Below are 16994 nucleotides of genomic sequence, written 5' to 3' on the forward strand. Positions count from 1 at the left end.
ATGACAAACATTCAAACAGGGTTGTGCCACAACTGTAGCATAAAACTGTTTTTCTTGGACTTTATTCTTTTGGCAAGTTAAGACCAGAACAAGGAAAACATTTTTGAACAGACTGTGTTCTAAAGAGAGGAAAAAAAAAAAGTAAGTCTTCAAACAAGTTAACCATTATCAACCACCTCATCCACTCCTCTCTCCCTATGCTCTATTTAAAGTGTGTGTCTGGCTGAATTTTACTTATAAACCACAGTATAGTCCCACTGCCTGCCTGACATTTTGCTATTGAAGGAAGTGCTAATTAGTTGTAGACTCTGCTATTGCTGCATGCAGACTATTCCATAAAAACTAGCACAATGCAACAGACAGCCAACGATTCAAGCAAAATGGAAACAGGTCTGTTCACTACTAAGTGAGACATACTTCTGCCTGCAAGCCTGCAATCCAAAAGTTTACTGTTTGACAAAACAGCAGCCAAGTCCTTATTTCACCAGCATCGGGACTGGAAACAGTAATACAGTTAACCATTGAAAATGGCTCTAACTAGCTTCTGATGTTTATATTGTACTTCAGTAAGGTAAATGGGGGAACTGCTCACACCTTTGCTATTGCGTTTCTGGAGATTGCTTTTTTACAAATATTAATTTTGCAGGAAAATACACTTCGATAGGGAATACAAAACCATAGAGCAGGCATAGAATACCATTGGGAAGGTCAAGATTTGAAGTTAATCATGTTGGCTATTGAGCCAAACATTTAAAGCAAGCCAGTCAATTTAATGGGGCATCCACACATGTACTTGCGTAGCAAAGACTACTTCTACAACAGAAAGACTTAGCAATATATTTTTTCAAAAAGAATATGCCTGAAAATAGATTAAGTTATGAATGGTGTGATATTTTTCCAAACTTACAAGTTTGTATGGCTATTAGCAATGGTGTAGTTTGGAGGAGCACAAGCTGGGAAAGCACAACAACATTAGTACAATTCATACTCATCAAGTAACACTTCATATTAAGGTTCCATTTATAAATACTTTACAAAAGGTTAATATATAAATAATAGATATTAAAAAGAAATAGCTAATCGGTTGTTACAAATTTAGAGTCCAGCAGATCAATGTTTCTATATCCATAGTTTAACAACCACCTGTATCACTTCTCACTGATGTGCACATAACTACCTATAACACAAACTACTTAGATCTGTAACATTTATTCACCCTTTATAAATGAAATGTTAATATAAAAAATACAACCCATCATCAAGACCCAGGGAGACACAGGGATGCAAATGATAGTACAGGGCAAAAACAGCACTGATATACTTTTTAAAAATAGGCACCTCTGAAATGGCAAAACTAATTACTTTTTCTAATTTTTTTTCTAAACAGGTTTTAAAATGTGTTTGTTACTTACCAAAATTTGTATTATTTCTTCAGGTTTTTTATCATCTACAGGAATCCCATTGACTTCCCTAAGTTCATCACCAATGTGAATAAGACCTATGCATTGAGAAATATTTATTTTGTTGTCGAATGGTTGTGTTTAATAGAAAAGGTGCACAGTCAGCATTAAGTCCTTCTACTTTTTTTTTTATGTTTATCCCTTCTAAACTAGGCACTGATGTCTGCATCTTTCCTCCAGATACTGTAGAAACATGAATACATAGTGAACATTACTCCCCAGCCCTGATCCCCCCCCCAACCCCTCATCCCCAGCCCCACCCCAGAGCCTTCACCCCCACCCCTGCCTCAACCCGCAGCCCGCTCCTGCACTCCGAATCCCTTGGCCCATGTCCCAGTCTGGAACCCCCACCTGCACCCCAAACCCCTCATTCGTGGCCCCCAGCCCAGAGCCTCACCCCTCCCACAGCCTAACCCCCTGCCTCAACCCACAACCCACTCCCACATTCCAAATCTCTCAGCCTGAACCGACAGCCCAGAGCCCCCTCCTACACCCTGAACCCCTCGTTTCTGGCCCCACCCCAGAGCCCGCCCCTCCATTTAGAGTCCTCACCCCATCCCACACCCCAACCCAGTAAAAGCGAGTGAGGGTGAGGGAGAGCGAGCCATCAAAGGAGGAGGAAATGTACTGGGCGGGGTCTCGGGAAGGGGCGGGGCTAGGGTGTTTGGTTTTGTGCCAATAGAAAGTTGGCAACCCTAACCCACAGTGAGTGCTAATTTATGGTCCAATTCTGCAACGTGCTGAGCACCATCAATGCAAGTCAATGACATGTTGCAAAACTGATCATATAGCAACTTTTTCTGAATTACTAAGTTACAATTGTAGCAGAATTATTAAAAGTTCCAAACACTTTTTAAATACTTCAAAAATCATTACACTAAACCAGTGGTCTTCAAACTGTGGGTTGCGACCCAGTACTGGGTTGCGGAATGTAAGGTACTGGGTCACGGCGGCTATGGTCAGCACCGCCGACCGAGCCGTCAAAAGTACGATCCGCAGTGTTGTCCAGCTAAGGCAGGTTAGTCCCTACCTGTTCCAACACCGCGCTGTGCCCCCGGAAGCAGCCAGCAGCAGGTCCGGCTCCTAGGTGGGGGAGCCACGGGGCTCCGTGTGCTGCCCCTGCCCTGAGCACTGGCTCCGCACTCCCATTGGCTAGGAAATGGCGATTGGAAGCGGGGAAGGGGGGTGCCTGCGGGCAAGAGCCTAGGACCTGTGAGAAGCCTGCCTCTGCACCCTCGTTGATGACCCGGAGCCGCCGGAGGTAAGCCTGTGCCCCAATCCCCTGCCCCAGCTCTGAGCCCCCCCTCAAACCTGAAGCTCCATCCTGCACCTCAAACCCTTCATCCCTGGCCCCACCCCAGAGCCTGCACCCCCAGCCCAGAGCCCTGACCCCCTCCCGTATCCCAACCCTCTGCCCCAGCCCTGAGCTCCTCCCACACCCCAAACCCCTCCTCCCCAGCTCCATTGGTTCGTGGGCATCAACAATTATCTTCAACTGGGTTGCCAGAAAATAAGTTTGAAAACCACTGCACTAAACAACTACTGACAGAAAGTAAAAGGCAAAATTCACTTTCCTGACACAAGTAAAAGGAAAGCAAAAATTGTGTTGCAGAGAAAAAAGGTTTGTCCAGAAAGGAGGATAGGAGACACCTGATATCGATTTAATCAGGCCACAATTTTATGATATAGATGTCTGGGAATACCCGGCAGATAAAGTGTAAAGTGCAGGCAAATCCGTGTTTATTCAAATAACTACCCGGGGCTTTCACCAGCCCCCACTGCATTTTTCATCCAGGACCCCCAGCTAACCCATGGCTTCGACCTTACCATCCGCCCCACCCTCATAGGAGGGTTAAGGTGAGCTATAAGAAAGGGGGGTTGGCTCCCTGCCGTACCAATCATGAGACGTTCCGTTCATTTATCCAGCACCTCCTTGCTGCCTTACTTGCTGCATAGAGAAAGGGCTTCCAACGCCCAGGGCTTGCACCTTTAAAGCTTTCCACCCTCACATTCCAAGAGGTGAGTCAGCACCGCAAAGCTGACCACCACTCACATTTTGCTGCAATTTCTGACTTCTTTTCCCCCCATCCCTCACCATAAAGCATTGCTGCCTTCCTTTGGCAAGCCCGAACAACGTTCCCCTTGCTTCAGGTGCAGTGAATCCAACAACTGAAGGTGTTGGAGTTTGTGGTATCAGTGACATTTGCCACCTACAGGTGAGGCAGTTAAATAGTTTTCTATGCTATCCAAGTGCAATGGAGAACTCCCATTTACAGAATTAAATACAAGACACTCTACACACAATAGCAAATATCAATGCATTTAGATTAGGTTTCAAAATCAATTCTATGCCCATTAAATTCTTCTGAACCTTTAAGAGGCATGCTATGCCTCATCACCACTGGAAAATACTTCTCTATTTGCACTGAAATTACTGCATTTCCTTCAAATATTTAACATGCAGTGAACAATATATAATTTACATATAATTTTACTGCATGTTAAATATCTTCCTTGGTCAGGATTAGTTTATACAGGATGTCTATATGTAAAATTATGAATAGCTAATTAAATAACCAAATAGTGGTGCACAAACTTTTCCAGTTGTACCCCTCTCAACTATTAACAGAATCTGTCTGCACCCCCTCCATTATTGCACAGCCAAGGCTTCCTGAGCAGCAGAGCTTGGGCTGAAGGCAGAGCTGAGGGCGGAATTGTGGATAGGGGAGGAGCTGGGGCTAGAGGCAGAGCTGGTCTGGGGACAGGGCAGGGGGTGGAGTGGAGATGGAGTGGGACTGGGGGCTCAACAGGTTTGGGGCAGAGTGGTCTGGGGGTGGAGCGGGGCTGGAAACAGGAGGCCTAGCCCAGGCCTGGAAGCAGAGCTGGGCTGGGGGAGGAGCAAGGCTGGAAGTGTGGCGTTCCCTCCCTGCCCCCAGGGGGGCTAGCCCAGGCCCCACTGCGCACCCCTCCAAACATTCCTCCATGCTCCTGCGGGGGGGTCATGCCCCACAATTTGGGGACCACTGAACTAAGACAAAATTACTATCTACATTTAGTGCCTATACTAGAGATGGGCATACTGGTTTGTAGAAAATAAGAATTGAACCAACCATTGTAAAGAACACAGACCCATTTTTAAATTTCTGCACACTTCACTTCATATTTTCAGTATAAAGATAATACAGAGAGCACGGCTACTATTGCGCTATTTATGATCCATCCAGAAACAGAAAGCATGAGAAATCTACAAAGAAAATCTATTCTAACAAATCCTTGAATTCTTATCTGAACTAAACCAATCCTTGCACGTATCAGCATTTCTAAGCACAAATCTGTCAAGTAATAAACAATAATTGATAAAACTTATTGTGCTTTTTCATTTAATAACTCAAAAACACTAAATCATTTCCACATTTCATTCAACAGGAAATCACAGAATCATAGAATATTAGGATTGGAAGAGACTTCAGGAGGTCATCTAGTCCAATCCCCTGCTCAAAGCAGGACCAACACCAACTGGGGATTGGTCCTGCTTTGAGCAGGGGGTTGGACTAGATGACCAATCCCCTGTTGGTGTTGGTCCTGCTTTGAGCAGGGGATTGGACTAGATGACCTCCTGAGGTCCCTTCCAACCCTGATATTCTATGATCTATGATCTATCATCCCAGCCTAGTCTGACCTCCTGCACAATGCAGGCCACTAAAGTCCTCCAATCATGGTTTAAAGACTTCAGACATGACTTGCCCTTGGTGAATCCATGTTGACTGTTTCTGATCACCTTCCTCTCCTCCAAGTGCTTCAAAATGGATTCCTTGAGAACCTGCTCCATGATTTTGCCGGGGACTGAAGTGAGGCTGACCGGTCTGTAGTTCCCCAGGTTCTCTTTCTTCCCTTTTTTAAATATGGGCACTATATTTGCCTTTTTCCAATCATACGGGACCTCCCCCGATCACCATGAATTTTCAGAGATAATGACCAATGGCTCTGCAACCAAATCAGCCAACTCCCTCAGCACTCTTGGATGCATTAGATCTGGACCCATGGACTTGTGCATGTCCAGCTTTTCTAAATAGACCTTAGCTTGTTCTTTCACTACTGAGGGCTGCTCATCTCCTCCCCATACTGTGTTGCCCAGTGAAGCAGTCTGGGAGCTGACCTTGTCTGTGAAGACCGAGGGAAAAAAAGCATCGAGTACTTCATATTTTTCCACATCATCTGTCACTATGTTGCCTCCCTCATTCAGTAAGGGTCCCACACTGTCCCTGACCTTCACCATTCCTTTTCCCTACCATCACCAGCTCCAAAATACCACCCTAGATGGCCCAACTGCCAGTTATCTTTGTATGCAATACGGATATATCTCACTAGTCACTCACTCTCTTCCACGCACACACACTCACTCACTCTCTCACACACATGCCCTTTTCTGAGTTAAATAATTTGAATGGTTAGTGCCAAAAAGACCTCTCTTACCACTTCTGTCTGCAGCTCCTCCTCGCATTATTCTAGCCACAACAATCGCACCAGTAAGTTCATCCCTTTTAATAGTGGCCCCCTTTAAAAAAAAAAGATTTTGGTAAGTCTTAGCATGATTTAAATGCACTGGACTAGAAAACATTTAAAATGTAAAATTGCACGCTGTAATGATGTATACTGTAGTCCACAAACAGAAACGGCACCTGTTAATAAAAATCTGTTATTACATGAAATATAAGTAATTAATTAATATTACATACACATTTCTGTTGTTTGTATCTGGTTGATAGAAATCTGTTTCTTGTTCTATCCTATACAATTGGTCACTTGTTCAGTTCTTTTCAGGAGGCTAGCAGTAACCCATCAATTTTCTACAGGTGTGGTATTTGTACTCAGTACATGCCTACACTGCAATAAAACACCTGTGGCTGGCCTGTGTCAGCTGACTTGGACTCATGGGGCTTCGACTGCGGGGCTATAAAATTGCAGCGTAGACATTCAGGCTCGGGCTGGAGCCTGGGTTCTGGGACCCTGTGATGGGGGCAGGTTCCTTATTATGCATCTGAGGGGAACATGAAAACAATATAATTTTGGACTTTAATATTTCCCCTAAGTGTACAGGGCTATACTATTTGTACTGGGTCAGCCTCTAGAATTGCACTTATGTACTGCTAAAAATTGAAAAACAATATATATAGTAAAGTTCCTGCATAAAAAGAGGCCATGTTGCCAAACACACAAAATGTTTTTTGCACACATTTAGCTAACATTTATGCCTTTAAAACAAAACACACACACACACACAAGTGGCTACTTTGTTTTTTCACAAAGGTGTCTTTAAGAATCATCCAAGAAACAAAGATGGCTTTGGAAAATCATCCTGTTCTGTAGCACTGATCTAGAATGCATATAAGGGAGAATTCATACAATTCAGAAATATGGGACATTTCCTGTATCTGTCATAACTGTGTTTTAACAATTAACAACTAAATAAAGCATAAATACTTTTTTTTATCCAATGGCTGTTTAGCAGCCCGTGTGAGAAGACTGAAGTCAACTCCTAGTGAGCTGCTGTCTATAGCACAAAATTACCATTAAAACTAGCAACTTGCTGGTATTCTCAATAGAGACAGAAAGTAATAAATAATAGAGGAGGGTTAACATGGAGTCTGAACAATTGATTATCTTCAATAGGTATTTCTTCTCAACAGGGTGGAAGCACACTGGTAAGATAGTGTGGGGAACCTTGCTGTTGAGGTACCAGTAAAAGCAACCAAATAACAAGGCCCTAAAATTGAGACACCTCTCATTCAACTGATAATTTCTAAAGAAGCGAAGCAAAACTGAACTTTGAATGAAAAAGCCATGTTTAAAGAAAATAAGAAATGCTGACATTAAAGAATTATGTTTTCCATAACTCCCCTCTCCTTTCTAATAGATTAAGAATAGCACAGAATAACATATATTGATGCATAACATTGAAATATAACATGAAGAATTGTTAATGATAAGATGAAAAGCTTCCAATAGCTATATTTTTTATGATTTGTAATTATGCATAGTGAATGAGTACTGATGAGGTAACACTTAGGCCAAGGTTTTGGTGGCATACATGTGGTTTTGCTAATTCTTCTTTTACATAAAATTGCTAATCTGTTTAAAATACTGCTGAAAAAACAAAGGTAACATGTCGTGTTGGAAGATGTAAGTAAAAGATACACAAACATATAATAATAATAACCCCCCTTTTTTTCTGGGAAGACCCAGGGCAGGATGACACAACAACATGACCCAGAAACTGCAAAACCAGCAGGAAAAATACAGAAGTTGGGCAAATGAAGCTCGTGCATGTATAATGTGTGGGTTACCTAAAATCCAAAGGGTTGATGTGCTAAAAGCCAATTGGATAGAGATTAAGTAATCTGTAATGTAGAAACACGTAAAAGACCAAAGTGAACATGGGCCCAAACTGGAGAAACACCAGACCAGAAACTGAAGAATGTGACTGAAGGACCAAACCAAGGGATCAGAGAAGGCAACAATCATCATGGAAGGTGGAAGAACTTCCCGGTGCCCCAGAATGCGGTAACCTGGGCCTGGCCAATTCTATCTTGTCTGTTATTTGCCTGGCATAAATGTATATCCAGACACTATAGGTGACAATAATTCTGTCTGAAATTGTATAAATAAAAGCCAAAATTGATTACGCCTCAATTGGGTGGACTTGTCACTCGGTGTCCCAACTTTTCCCCCCAACACTTGTTGGATCTCACATGCTGAAATGTGTATCAGTATCAACTGCTTAGTGTTATCTCGTCAAAGAAGAGCTACAGTTACAGTTGAGGTCGGAGTAAGTTGTTTATGAAATATATATTGAATTTTCTTTTATTTCTGCCTTTCTTAATTTGTCATCAAGAAAATAAAGCAGAGTAACATGTGTATCACTGTTTCAAATGTAAAGTACTTCAGGAGCACAAAGGTGGAAAAATGCACAAATAACTAACAGGCGTCAAATGATTTGTATGTGTTTAACATTTTTAATGGTTGTCAGTAAAACTTACCTCTAAAAACTCAAATCTAAAATACAACAGAATACTTCAAATGCCAAGTGGGAGCTTGATTTGTATTTGTTTATTACACACAGGCTATATTTGCTGTGAAAAGAAAACTCCCTAGAAAATTAATCACCACCCCATGTTCAGAGTCTCTTTGGGAGAAATTCTGACAGCAGCCACCACTCTGTAGTAGAATTCTGGGTCTGTGTATTGCACACGCTATTACATTTTATATTTATTCTAATGAAATCCTATCTCTAAACAGTGCATTCTTTCTGTAATTTGCTAAAAATATGCTTTTATATTTTTATAATATAATTATATAGCTATGACATTTGTTTGAGTTCTTTATTACAATTTAATTTCAGATGCAAATATGCCTGGGAGTTAGAAAAATTATGAGGATTTTACTGCAATTATTCTAGCCAAAGTTTTAAAGTGAGTATTTTTATACAGGAAGCAAATACTACTGATTTCAATATTACTGTATATAAACTGATAAAAATCAATCATTAATACATCTACTCTATCTCAATACTAAGCTCTAGCACCACAGTAACAGATGTTAGTCTGAAGCTTACTTCCAATAACTGGACACAAACCAGGTGTCACAGGGTAGTCCCGCGTAGCGTGCTGTCCTGTGCCTGCCTCAGTTTCCCCTCTCAGGTTAGCCTGAAGTAAAGTTATTGGGTTTCTTGTCTCAATAATATCCTTCCTTGGGACCAAATTATTAAAAAAAGCTTGTGCAAATGATCCAAAACATAAGTCTCCAAATATGCAGTCCATTTTTCACTGAAGTGCAAGCAATAATTAAAACTCAAGCTATCTCATCTCTGGATGCCCCACATATGACACACTGGTGACTTTGACCACACCCAGACCCTCTGACAGTCCTCCTCTGTCCTTGTACCAGGACAGCCACCCCAGCCTTTCCAAATGGAGTGCAACCTCACTTTACCCGAGCAGGAATCCTCCCACAGCCTCTGCTGAGGAGCATCCTTCACTCCCCCTGGCTCTCTTACAGTTACTCTGGAGTCCAGCTCTCCAGCTCTGAAGATTTCAGAGGTTAAGCTCCTCTACTGCTCCCCTGCCTTCAATCCTCTCTGGCCCTTGATTTGGACTCTCCATCTTAGAGCCTGCAGGCAACTCCCTCTGCATCTCCTTCTTTCTTCAGCCCTCTCCAGTCCTCTGGCCATGGCCGTCTGGCTTGGAGACACTAGCCAACAAACGCCTTTCACTGCTCTTCTTGCCTTCAGCTGTTTCCCAGGAAACACCTTCTGCTTCCTTCTGGGACCTTCCTCCACTCCCTCAAGTCTCTGGCAGCTCTCATCTGCCCCCGGCTGAACCAGTCTGCTCTGATATACTGGGTCTCCCTCCCACACCCAGGTGCCCTGATCCTTTATAGGCCAGATGCTGCCCTGTCCTTTTAATTGGCCAAACTGACAGCACCTGTTCTGTCACAGGGCAGCTGGACCTACTTCATTCAGAAGCCAGCCACTCTGTGACATCAAGGTTTTTAAGTAATAAACATCCTTCCTGAACAATCCACCATAAAATTAAATTAATAGTAAAGTGCTTTTCTCAATAGATTCATAGACTCCAAGGTAAGAAGGGATCATTGGGATCTAGTCTGAACACCTGTATAAAAGAGGCCAAAAACTCCCTCAAAGTAATTCCTTTTGAACTGGATCATATCTTTAAAAAAAAAATCCAATCTTGATTTAAAAATTGCCAGCAATGGAGAATCCACCATGAACCAAAATAAATTGTTCCAATGGTTAATTACTTTAATTGTTAAAAATATACACCTTATTTCCAGTTTCAGTTTGTCTAGCTTCAACTTCTAGCCTTTGGATCTTGTTATACCTTTCTCTGCTAGACTGAAGAGCCCATTGTTAAATATTTGTTCCCCACACAGATACTTATAGACTGTAATCAAGCCACTCCTTACCCTTCTCTTTGTTAAGCTAAATAATTGAGCTCCTTGACCTATCACTAAAAAAGGTTTTCTAAACCTTTAATCATTCTTGTGGCTCTTTGAACCCTCTCCAATTTATCAGCTTCCTTCTTGAATTGTGGATACCAGAACTGGACACAGTATTCCAGCAGAGGTCGCACAGTACCAAATATAAAGATAAACTAACCTCTCCCCTATATATGCATCCAAAAGCATTAGCTCTTTTGGTCACAGTGTCAAACTGGGAACCTGTTTTCAGCTGATTATCCAACACAACTCCCAAATCTTTTTCAAAGTTACTGCTTCCCAGGATAGAGTCCCTCAAACTGTAAGTATGGCCTACATTGTTTGTTCCTAGATTAATACACAAGGAGAAATCTATGGCAAGCAGAGATAAGATCAATAAGGAGTTTCCTAAGACCTTTAAAAGAGCTGGATCAGGAGCTTGCTAGATTGTTCATGTTGATCTTCAGTAATTCTTGGAATACCAGGGAAATTCCAGAAAACTGGAAGAAAACTAATGTGTAAATGTGATGACCCAGGTAATTTACAGGCCTGTCAGTCTGACTTCAATCCCAGGTAAGATAATGGAGTAGCTCATATGGGACTTGATTGATAAAGAACTCTTACTAGTGGAATGGAAAGAGTGTTATCATATGATATGATTACATCATTTGCTTTTTTCCCCAAATACAGAACAGAAATATTTATCAAATGCATCTGCTTTTTCTGCATTATTATTGATAATTTTACCATTTCCATCTATTAATGGACCAATGTTTTGTCAGGATGTTATTTGTTCCTAATACACTTTAAAAATTCCTTCTTATTGGCCTTTCCTCTGCTGGTTGTAGATTTCTCTTTGTGTCCTTCCGCTTCCCTTATTAATTTGCTACAATTCCTAGCTTCTGATTTATATTCATTACTATAACTCCCCCTTTCGTCTATTTGTTATATACATATATATTTTTATTTTTTATTTCCCCCCTCTTACCCAGGTCAGTTTTTTAACTAATACAGCCTTCTTTCTCAATTGTGAAATTATGCTTATTTATACATTTAGTAAAGTGTTCTTAAGTCAAATAAAAATACAAGACATCTCCAATACAGCCATCCACACAACACACAGGCTTCCACCCCTCACGCAAAAGGCTATACAAGGATGAAGTTTTACACTCTTACCCTAGAAGTCGACAAGCTGAGTTCCATTAAACCAGGATGGAATCTGAAAGTCATAACCCAAGGCCTTCTTCTAAGAATGCCCAGCTATCTTTCCTATGATGTTTAAATCTAAGGATTGTTAAAATCACTGCAACTAGCCTTAATTGTAATACCATGTAGGGAAAGAGGTGATCAGGTAGCCAGGAACCTTAGCTTAAAGACCAAGGACAACACTTAGAATTGCTCCTGGAAGCAATGGGAAGCCTGTTTGCTGAGGAAGAATGGGTGTAATATGTTCTGTGCAACTAATACCACCAACACCCTGTCTTTGCTATGAAAAAAATGGTGTGTTTCTAACTCAAGTAAGCTAACTTGAAGTAAAATCCTAGTGAAGACGAGAGTTTGCAGATTTCACGAGTTATGGGGGACTTAGTTACTTAACTCAAATTAGCCTACTGAATCTGCCACCTACCCATATCATTGGGTGTAAAACTTGATCGGACCTCCACTGCGGTGGACAACCCCAGAGGAAGAAGGTGTATGCCTTGGAATGCAGAGGTGGGCTGTATTTCCTCCAGAGACTCTTCAACTTCCATTGGCCAGCCCCTTGCTTTCCCCGCCCCCATTAATTTAAGCCTGTGCCCAGGCTTTTTGGATCCTCTTCCTCTTGTTAGCTGCTCCACCCTTCCTCCCTGTAGTTTTAGTATAATTGCTCTGTTTTAGAATGTTGCGGGTCTAACCAACTCCCTGTTTTGGGGTCAGGAAGGAATTTTTCCCATTGGAGTCAAGTTGTTGGAAGCTTGGTGTTTTTCTGGTTGTTTTTTTTGGGGGGGGGGGGGAGAGTGTGTGGGGGGGGGGAGATTTGGCCTTCCTCACAACATTATGGAGCACAGTTGGGTTAAATAAGAGAAATTACTGTTTGGCATTTGTAGTAATGTTTAGTTCATCACAACTTGCAGTCAGTGTCCAGTAAGGATAAAAGCCAAAAGGGACAGCTCCCAACAGTAAAAGAGATCTGGGATTTCACTGTACCGATTGAAGAAGGGTAGTCCTGAAGTCTTTAGAATCATAGAAGATTAGGGTTGCAAGAGACTTCAGGAGGTCATCTAGTCCAACCCCCTGCTCAAAGCAGGACCAACACCAACTAAATCATCCCCATCAGGGGACCAACACCAACTAAATCATCCCCATCAGGGCTGTGTCAAGCTGGGCCTTAAAAACCTCTAAGGATGGAGATTCCACCACCTCCCTAGGTAACCCATTCCAGTGCTTCAGCTAGTGAAATAGTGTTTCCTAATATCCAACATAGTCCTCTCCCACTGCAACTTGAAACCATTACTCCTTGTTCTGTCATCTGCCACCACTGAGAACAGCCTAGCTCCATCCTCTTTGAAACCCCCCTTCAGATAGTTGAAGGCTGCTATCAAATCCCACCTCACTCTTCTCTTCTGCAGATTAAATAACCCCAGTTCCCTCAGCCACTCTGCATAAGTCATGTGCCTCAGCCCCCTAATCATTTCTGTTGCCTTCTGCTGGACTCTCTCCAATTTGTTCACATCCTTTCTGTAGTGGGGGGCCCAAAACTGGACACAATACTCCAAATATGGCCTCACCAGTGCTGAATAGATGGCAATAATAACTTCCCTCGATCTGCTGACAATGCTCCTACTAATGCAACCCAATATGCCGTTAGCCTTCTTGGCAACAAGGGCACACTGTTGATTCTTATCCAGCTTCTAGTCCACTGTAATCCCCAGGTCCTTTTCTGCAGAACTGTGGCTTAACCAGTCGGTCCCCAGCCTGTAGCAGTGCATGGGATTCTTCCGTCCTAAGTGCAAGACTCTGCACTTGTCCTTGTTGACCCTCATCAGATTTATTGAGGCCCAATCCTCTAATTTGTCTAGGTCACTCTGGACCATTGTACCCTTATGGTACCCTCTACTTCCCTTGTGGGTGGAGAGTGAGATTATTCAGAAAAGTGAACTGAGTCCTGGGGGCAGGCTGAAAAGAGTGTACCCTGAGGTATGGGTTATGTGGTGGAAGCCTTCTAAGCTGGCACTGGAGCCAGTTAAATGGCTGATATAAGAGACAGGAGAGGCAGGGTGAATAGTGTCCCAACTCAGTGTTAATATATTTGCAGCCTTCTGTTTAAATCTATCCCCGTGTCTGTCTTCATTCCCCTACATGTCCTGATCGATATGAACACACCTTTTATTCATAGGGAAGACAAGGCCCAAGTGAGAATGCAGCCACATAGAGCACTAGTTGAGTCTTGTGACTGGCCTTCAAGGCTAGCCCATGTACTACACATTATAAAAAGGCAAAGTGGTTTGAAAAAAAAAAGGCTTCTCCTACTCGTCTCCAAACCTTGCCCACTATAGTTTTTAAAAATATCCTCAAACATCAATTAATTTGTTTTTAAATGTATAAGTACTTTTGATTTTGCTGAAATACTAAAAAAGCAGCTTCCCTCATGTTATTGCAAGCTCTGCCTAATCCATGAGGTGTGTATAATCTGGCAAGAATGTTTGTTCTTATGAATTGTTGAGCCCCAGTATTTTCAGTGGTACATGCAATGCAGCTTCTCATACTGTGCTTTAAAAATGCAAAGACAGTTAAGGTTGGATCTTGGGAGTCTGAAAAAGGTTTTTAGTGTTGCTAGCCAAAGGAGAGAGTTAGCCAAAATGGGACATACACAGGTGTAATAGCATAGCTCAATTTTAAATATTTTTTAAAGGGAAATAAGAAGTTTGGAAACCATATGGAGATCAGAGATTGAGAATGTGGTTAAAGGTACAGCATCAAGCAGCATGCAAAAGTACTGACACATTAATGCAACTTCTCCAGGAGCTAGACCCTTTTTTGTTTACTTTTATGTCCTAGAGATGAACAGTACTACTCCATCCATTCATCTGCTGGATACTGCTGGTTCCAGAATATTAACAAAATAAGCCCTTATTTTTCAAGCATTAACAACAAATCAAAACAAGTTTGGCCTGTAATATAGGTTAAGAGTAAAGACAGCAGAGAGACTTCAGATTTATTGCATGTTTTGCCTGTTAAATAAAGGTATATAGCAATCAGGCAACGTATAAAAATGAATACTCCAATAAGCCACATTTTTAATGTAACCCATATTTTTAAATGTAACCTTTGCTTTAGATCAGAGTGTATTAATGTTTATTTGTCCATTTTAAATGTTAAATTTCCACACAGCTTCAAAAACTAGTTTCTTTCACTAGTCATGTTTGTTTCTACCTGTCAATCCTATCTAGCACAAGTCAATCACCTTTTAATTGCTGTGTGTTTGTTTACATAAATCCAACATTAACAATCCTAAATTCTAAGACAGTAAGGAACATTGGCACTTTGCAATGTCTAGTTAGTGTATTCCCTTTCTCCATAATGATAGGCATGCATAAAAATTACAGCAACTTTGAGCCTGAAAAATACACTGCACTTTATAAACATTTCACAAACGTTTTCAGGCATCTCCCTTCCAGCATTACTTTTTCAAAGTTGATACTTTTTATAAAAATAGCCACTTATATGAATAAGCATAACATAAAATCACAATTTTTGAGACCATGTTTATTTACTGATAGCTAAAACCTGCTACAAGTTAAAATGTTAAATCTGGCCCCAAAGCAATTTGCAAGTGTTTTAAATGTTAAACTTTATGAAAATGGCACAAATTTTGAGATTTTATATTTTTAAGCTTCTGTGACACAAAGCTATTGATACCGACTCAGACAAGTCAATGATGTTTTCAATTAATACTAAAACCAAGTTATTTAATTTTAACTAATTTTATATGGCATACTCAATTTTTCACACCTCTCAGAATTAAAAGTAGATACAATTTCTTCTCTTGACTAAGTTTCTTCTCTAACAGAAGGAATTCATGTGATAAAAAAATGAAAAGCTTTGTAAATAGGCATGTGATTTAAATATTCAGAAAAAAAGATTTAGAATGTTAATACCAAGTAAAATATTTCCATATGGTCAAACTTTTAACTGTACCCATGGGCCCCCAGAGTCAGTCAATACTAAAATTCATTTCTTGTTGACTGACGCCAGAGATCTGTCAAGACTGAGGGCATTACTGAGATATCAGCTGAGACAAGCTCCCACTGTATGTCTAACATAGGCATCACTCTCTCCCCACCATCCTGGGTACACAATTGCAGCTCTTTAAAAGTAACTTTTATAGATATTTCTTCAAGATTCCTTTCCATTAAACACATCTTTAGCATAACCTAAAACAAAGCATTTGCTGGTTAGCGGGGAAGGGGGGGGGAGTAATTAACTATATATTACATAATGTGACTCTCTGTCTACAGCAAATCAGTACAACAATTTAATATTCCTGTAATACATACTTGGCTTAATTTAATTTTTCCAGATATTCCCATGAAGCTATCAACTTTCTGCTGTTTTAATCCAAACTACAAAAACAGACAACTTAAATTTGCTCAGACTTCAATTCAAGGTATTTACAAATGTATTTTAAGCTCCTTTTCAATGTACCAAAAGGTCACATTCTCAATATTAATGCTAACAGGAACAGTTCGTGACAAAGATCTAGATTTCACTGGGGATTCCCTATCATTTTTGCTCTTTAGAACAAGCTCATAGTTCAGGTTCAAGATTAAAAATGAGTATTTCATTGATTTCAGTGGACACACTGGCTTGAAGTAAGAATATCAACAAGAAGCTTACCCATTTGAATTACTTCAGTAATGTGAAGGTGGAATTCACAGCTACTTAGCATTCTGGAAAAACCTGAAATGACTATTTATTCATATTTCCAGCTAATGCTAGCCATCTTAATCATTTTCTACTATTAAAGAAAGCAACAAAAGGAAAGATAACTTACCAGTGGTTCCCTATTTTTGACCAGTCTGATTATTTTTACTGAGTCTTCCTCCTCATCAATATCATCAGGGATGGGAGGCAATACTGGATCATAGTTCTTCTGAGCAACAGTATCATGTACAGAGAGCAAAGCCTGAAATTGTCAATGGTCAACATAAATATTAGTCTGAAAAGCCTATAAAATACAAAAGGCAACAATTTATAATCTGAGTGCTACAGTGTCATAACAATTTATGTAGAGTGCCTATTTGTTTATGCCATTTTAATAGTGTGTTAAACAATAATAAAACAACCCAATAAAATAAATATAGTTAAGATCCACAATGCACACAGCTACAAATTGTGGATTAAGAAAGGGTGTTTTAAGCATAAGTTAGGATGCTGAGCACTTAAGTACTTTTATTCCTAAATTATAAAAGTTGTAGTCTGGAGCAGGTCCGCCCAGAGGATTCAGGGGGCCTGGGGCAAAGCAATTTTGGGGGTCCCTTCCATAAAAAAATTGCAATA

At 40.8% G+C, this 16994-nt stretch overlaps 1 protein-coding gene across 7 annotated transcripts in view; it reads right to left on the bottom strand.

Moving 5' to 3' along the window:
* Positions 1–16994, bottom strand: part of MPP7 (MAGUK p55 scaffold protein 7) — a 311912-nt gene that overhangs the window by 63515 nt on the left and 231403 nt on the right. For all 7 annotated transcript variants that reach the window (XM_045004397.1, XM_045004395.1, XM_045004398.1 and 4 more), the window contains 3 exons: positions 16489–16620; positions 5934–6015; positions 1413–1498 (listed from right to left, as the gene is read on the bottom strand). In XM_045004397.1, coding sequence (XP_044860332.1) covers positions 1413–1498; positions 5934–6015; positions 16489–16620 — 300 coding nt within the window. The remainder of the gene's footprint in view (positions 1–1412; positions 1499–5933; positions 6016–16488; positions 16621–16994) is intronic.

The sequence above is a fragment of the Mauremys mutica genome, chromosome 2 (assembly GCF_020497125.1).
Source record: "Mauremys mutica isolate MM-2020 ecotype Southern chromosome 2, ASM2049712v1, whole genome shotgun sequence".
NCBI lineage: Eukaryota > Metazoa > Chordata > Testudines > Geoemydidae > Mauremys > Mauremys mutica.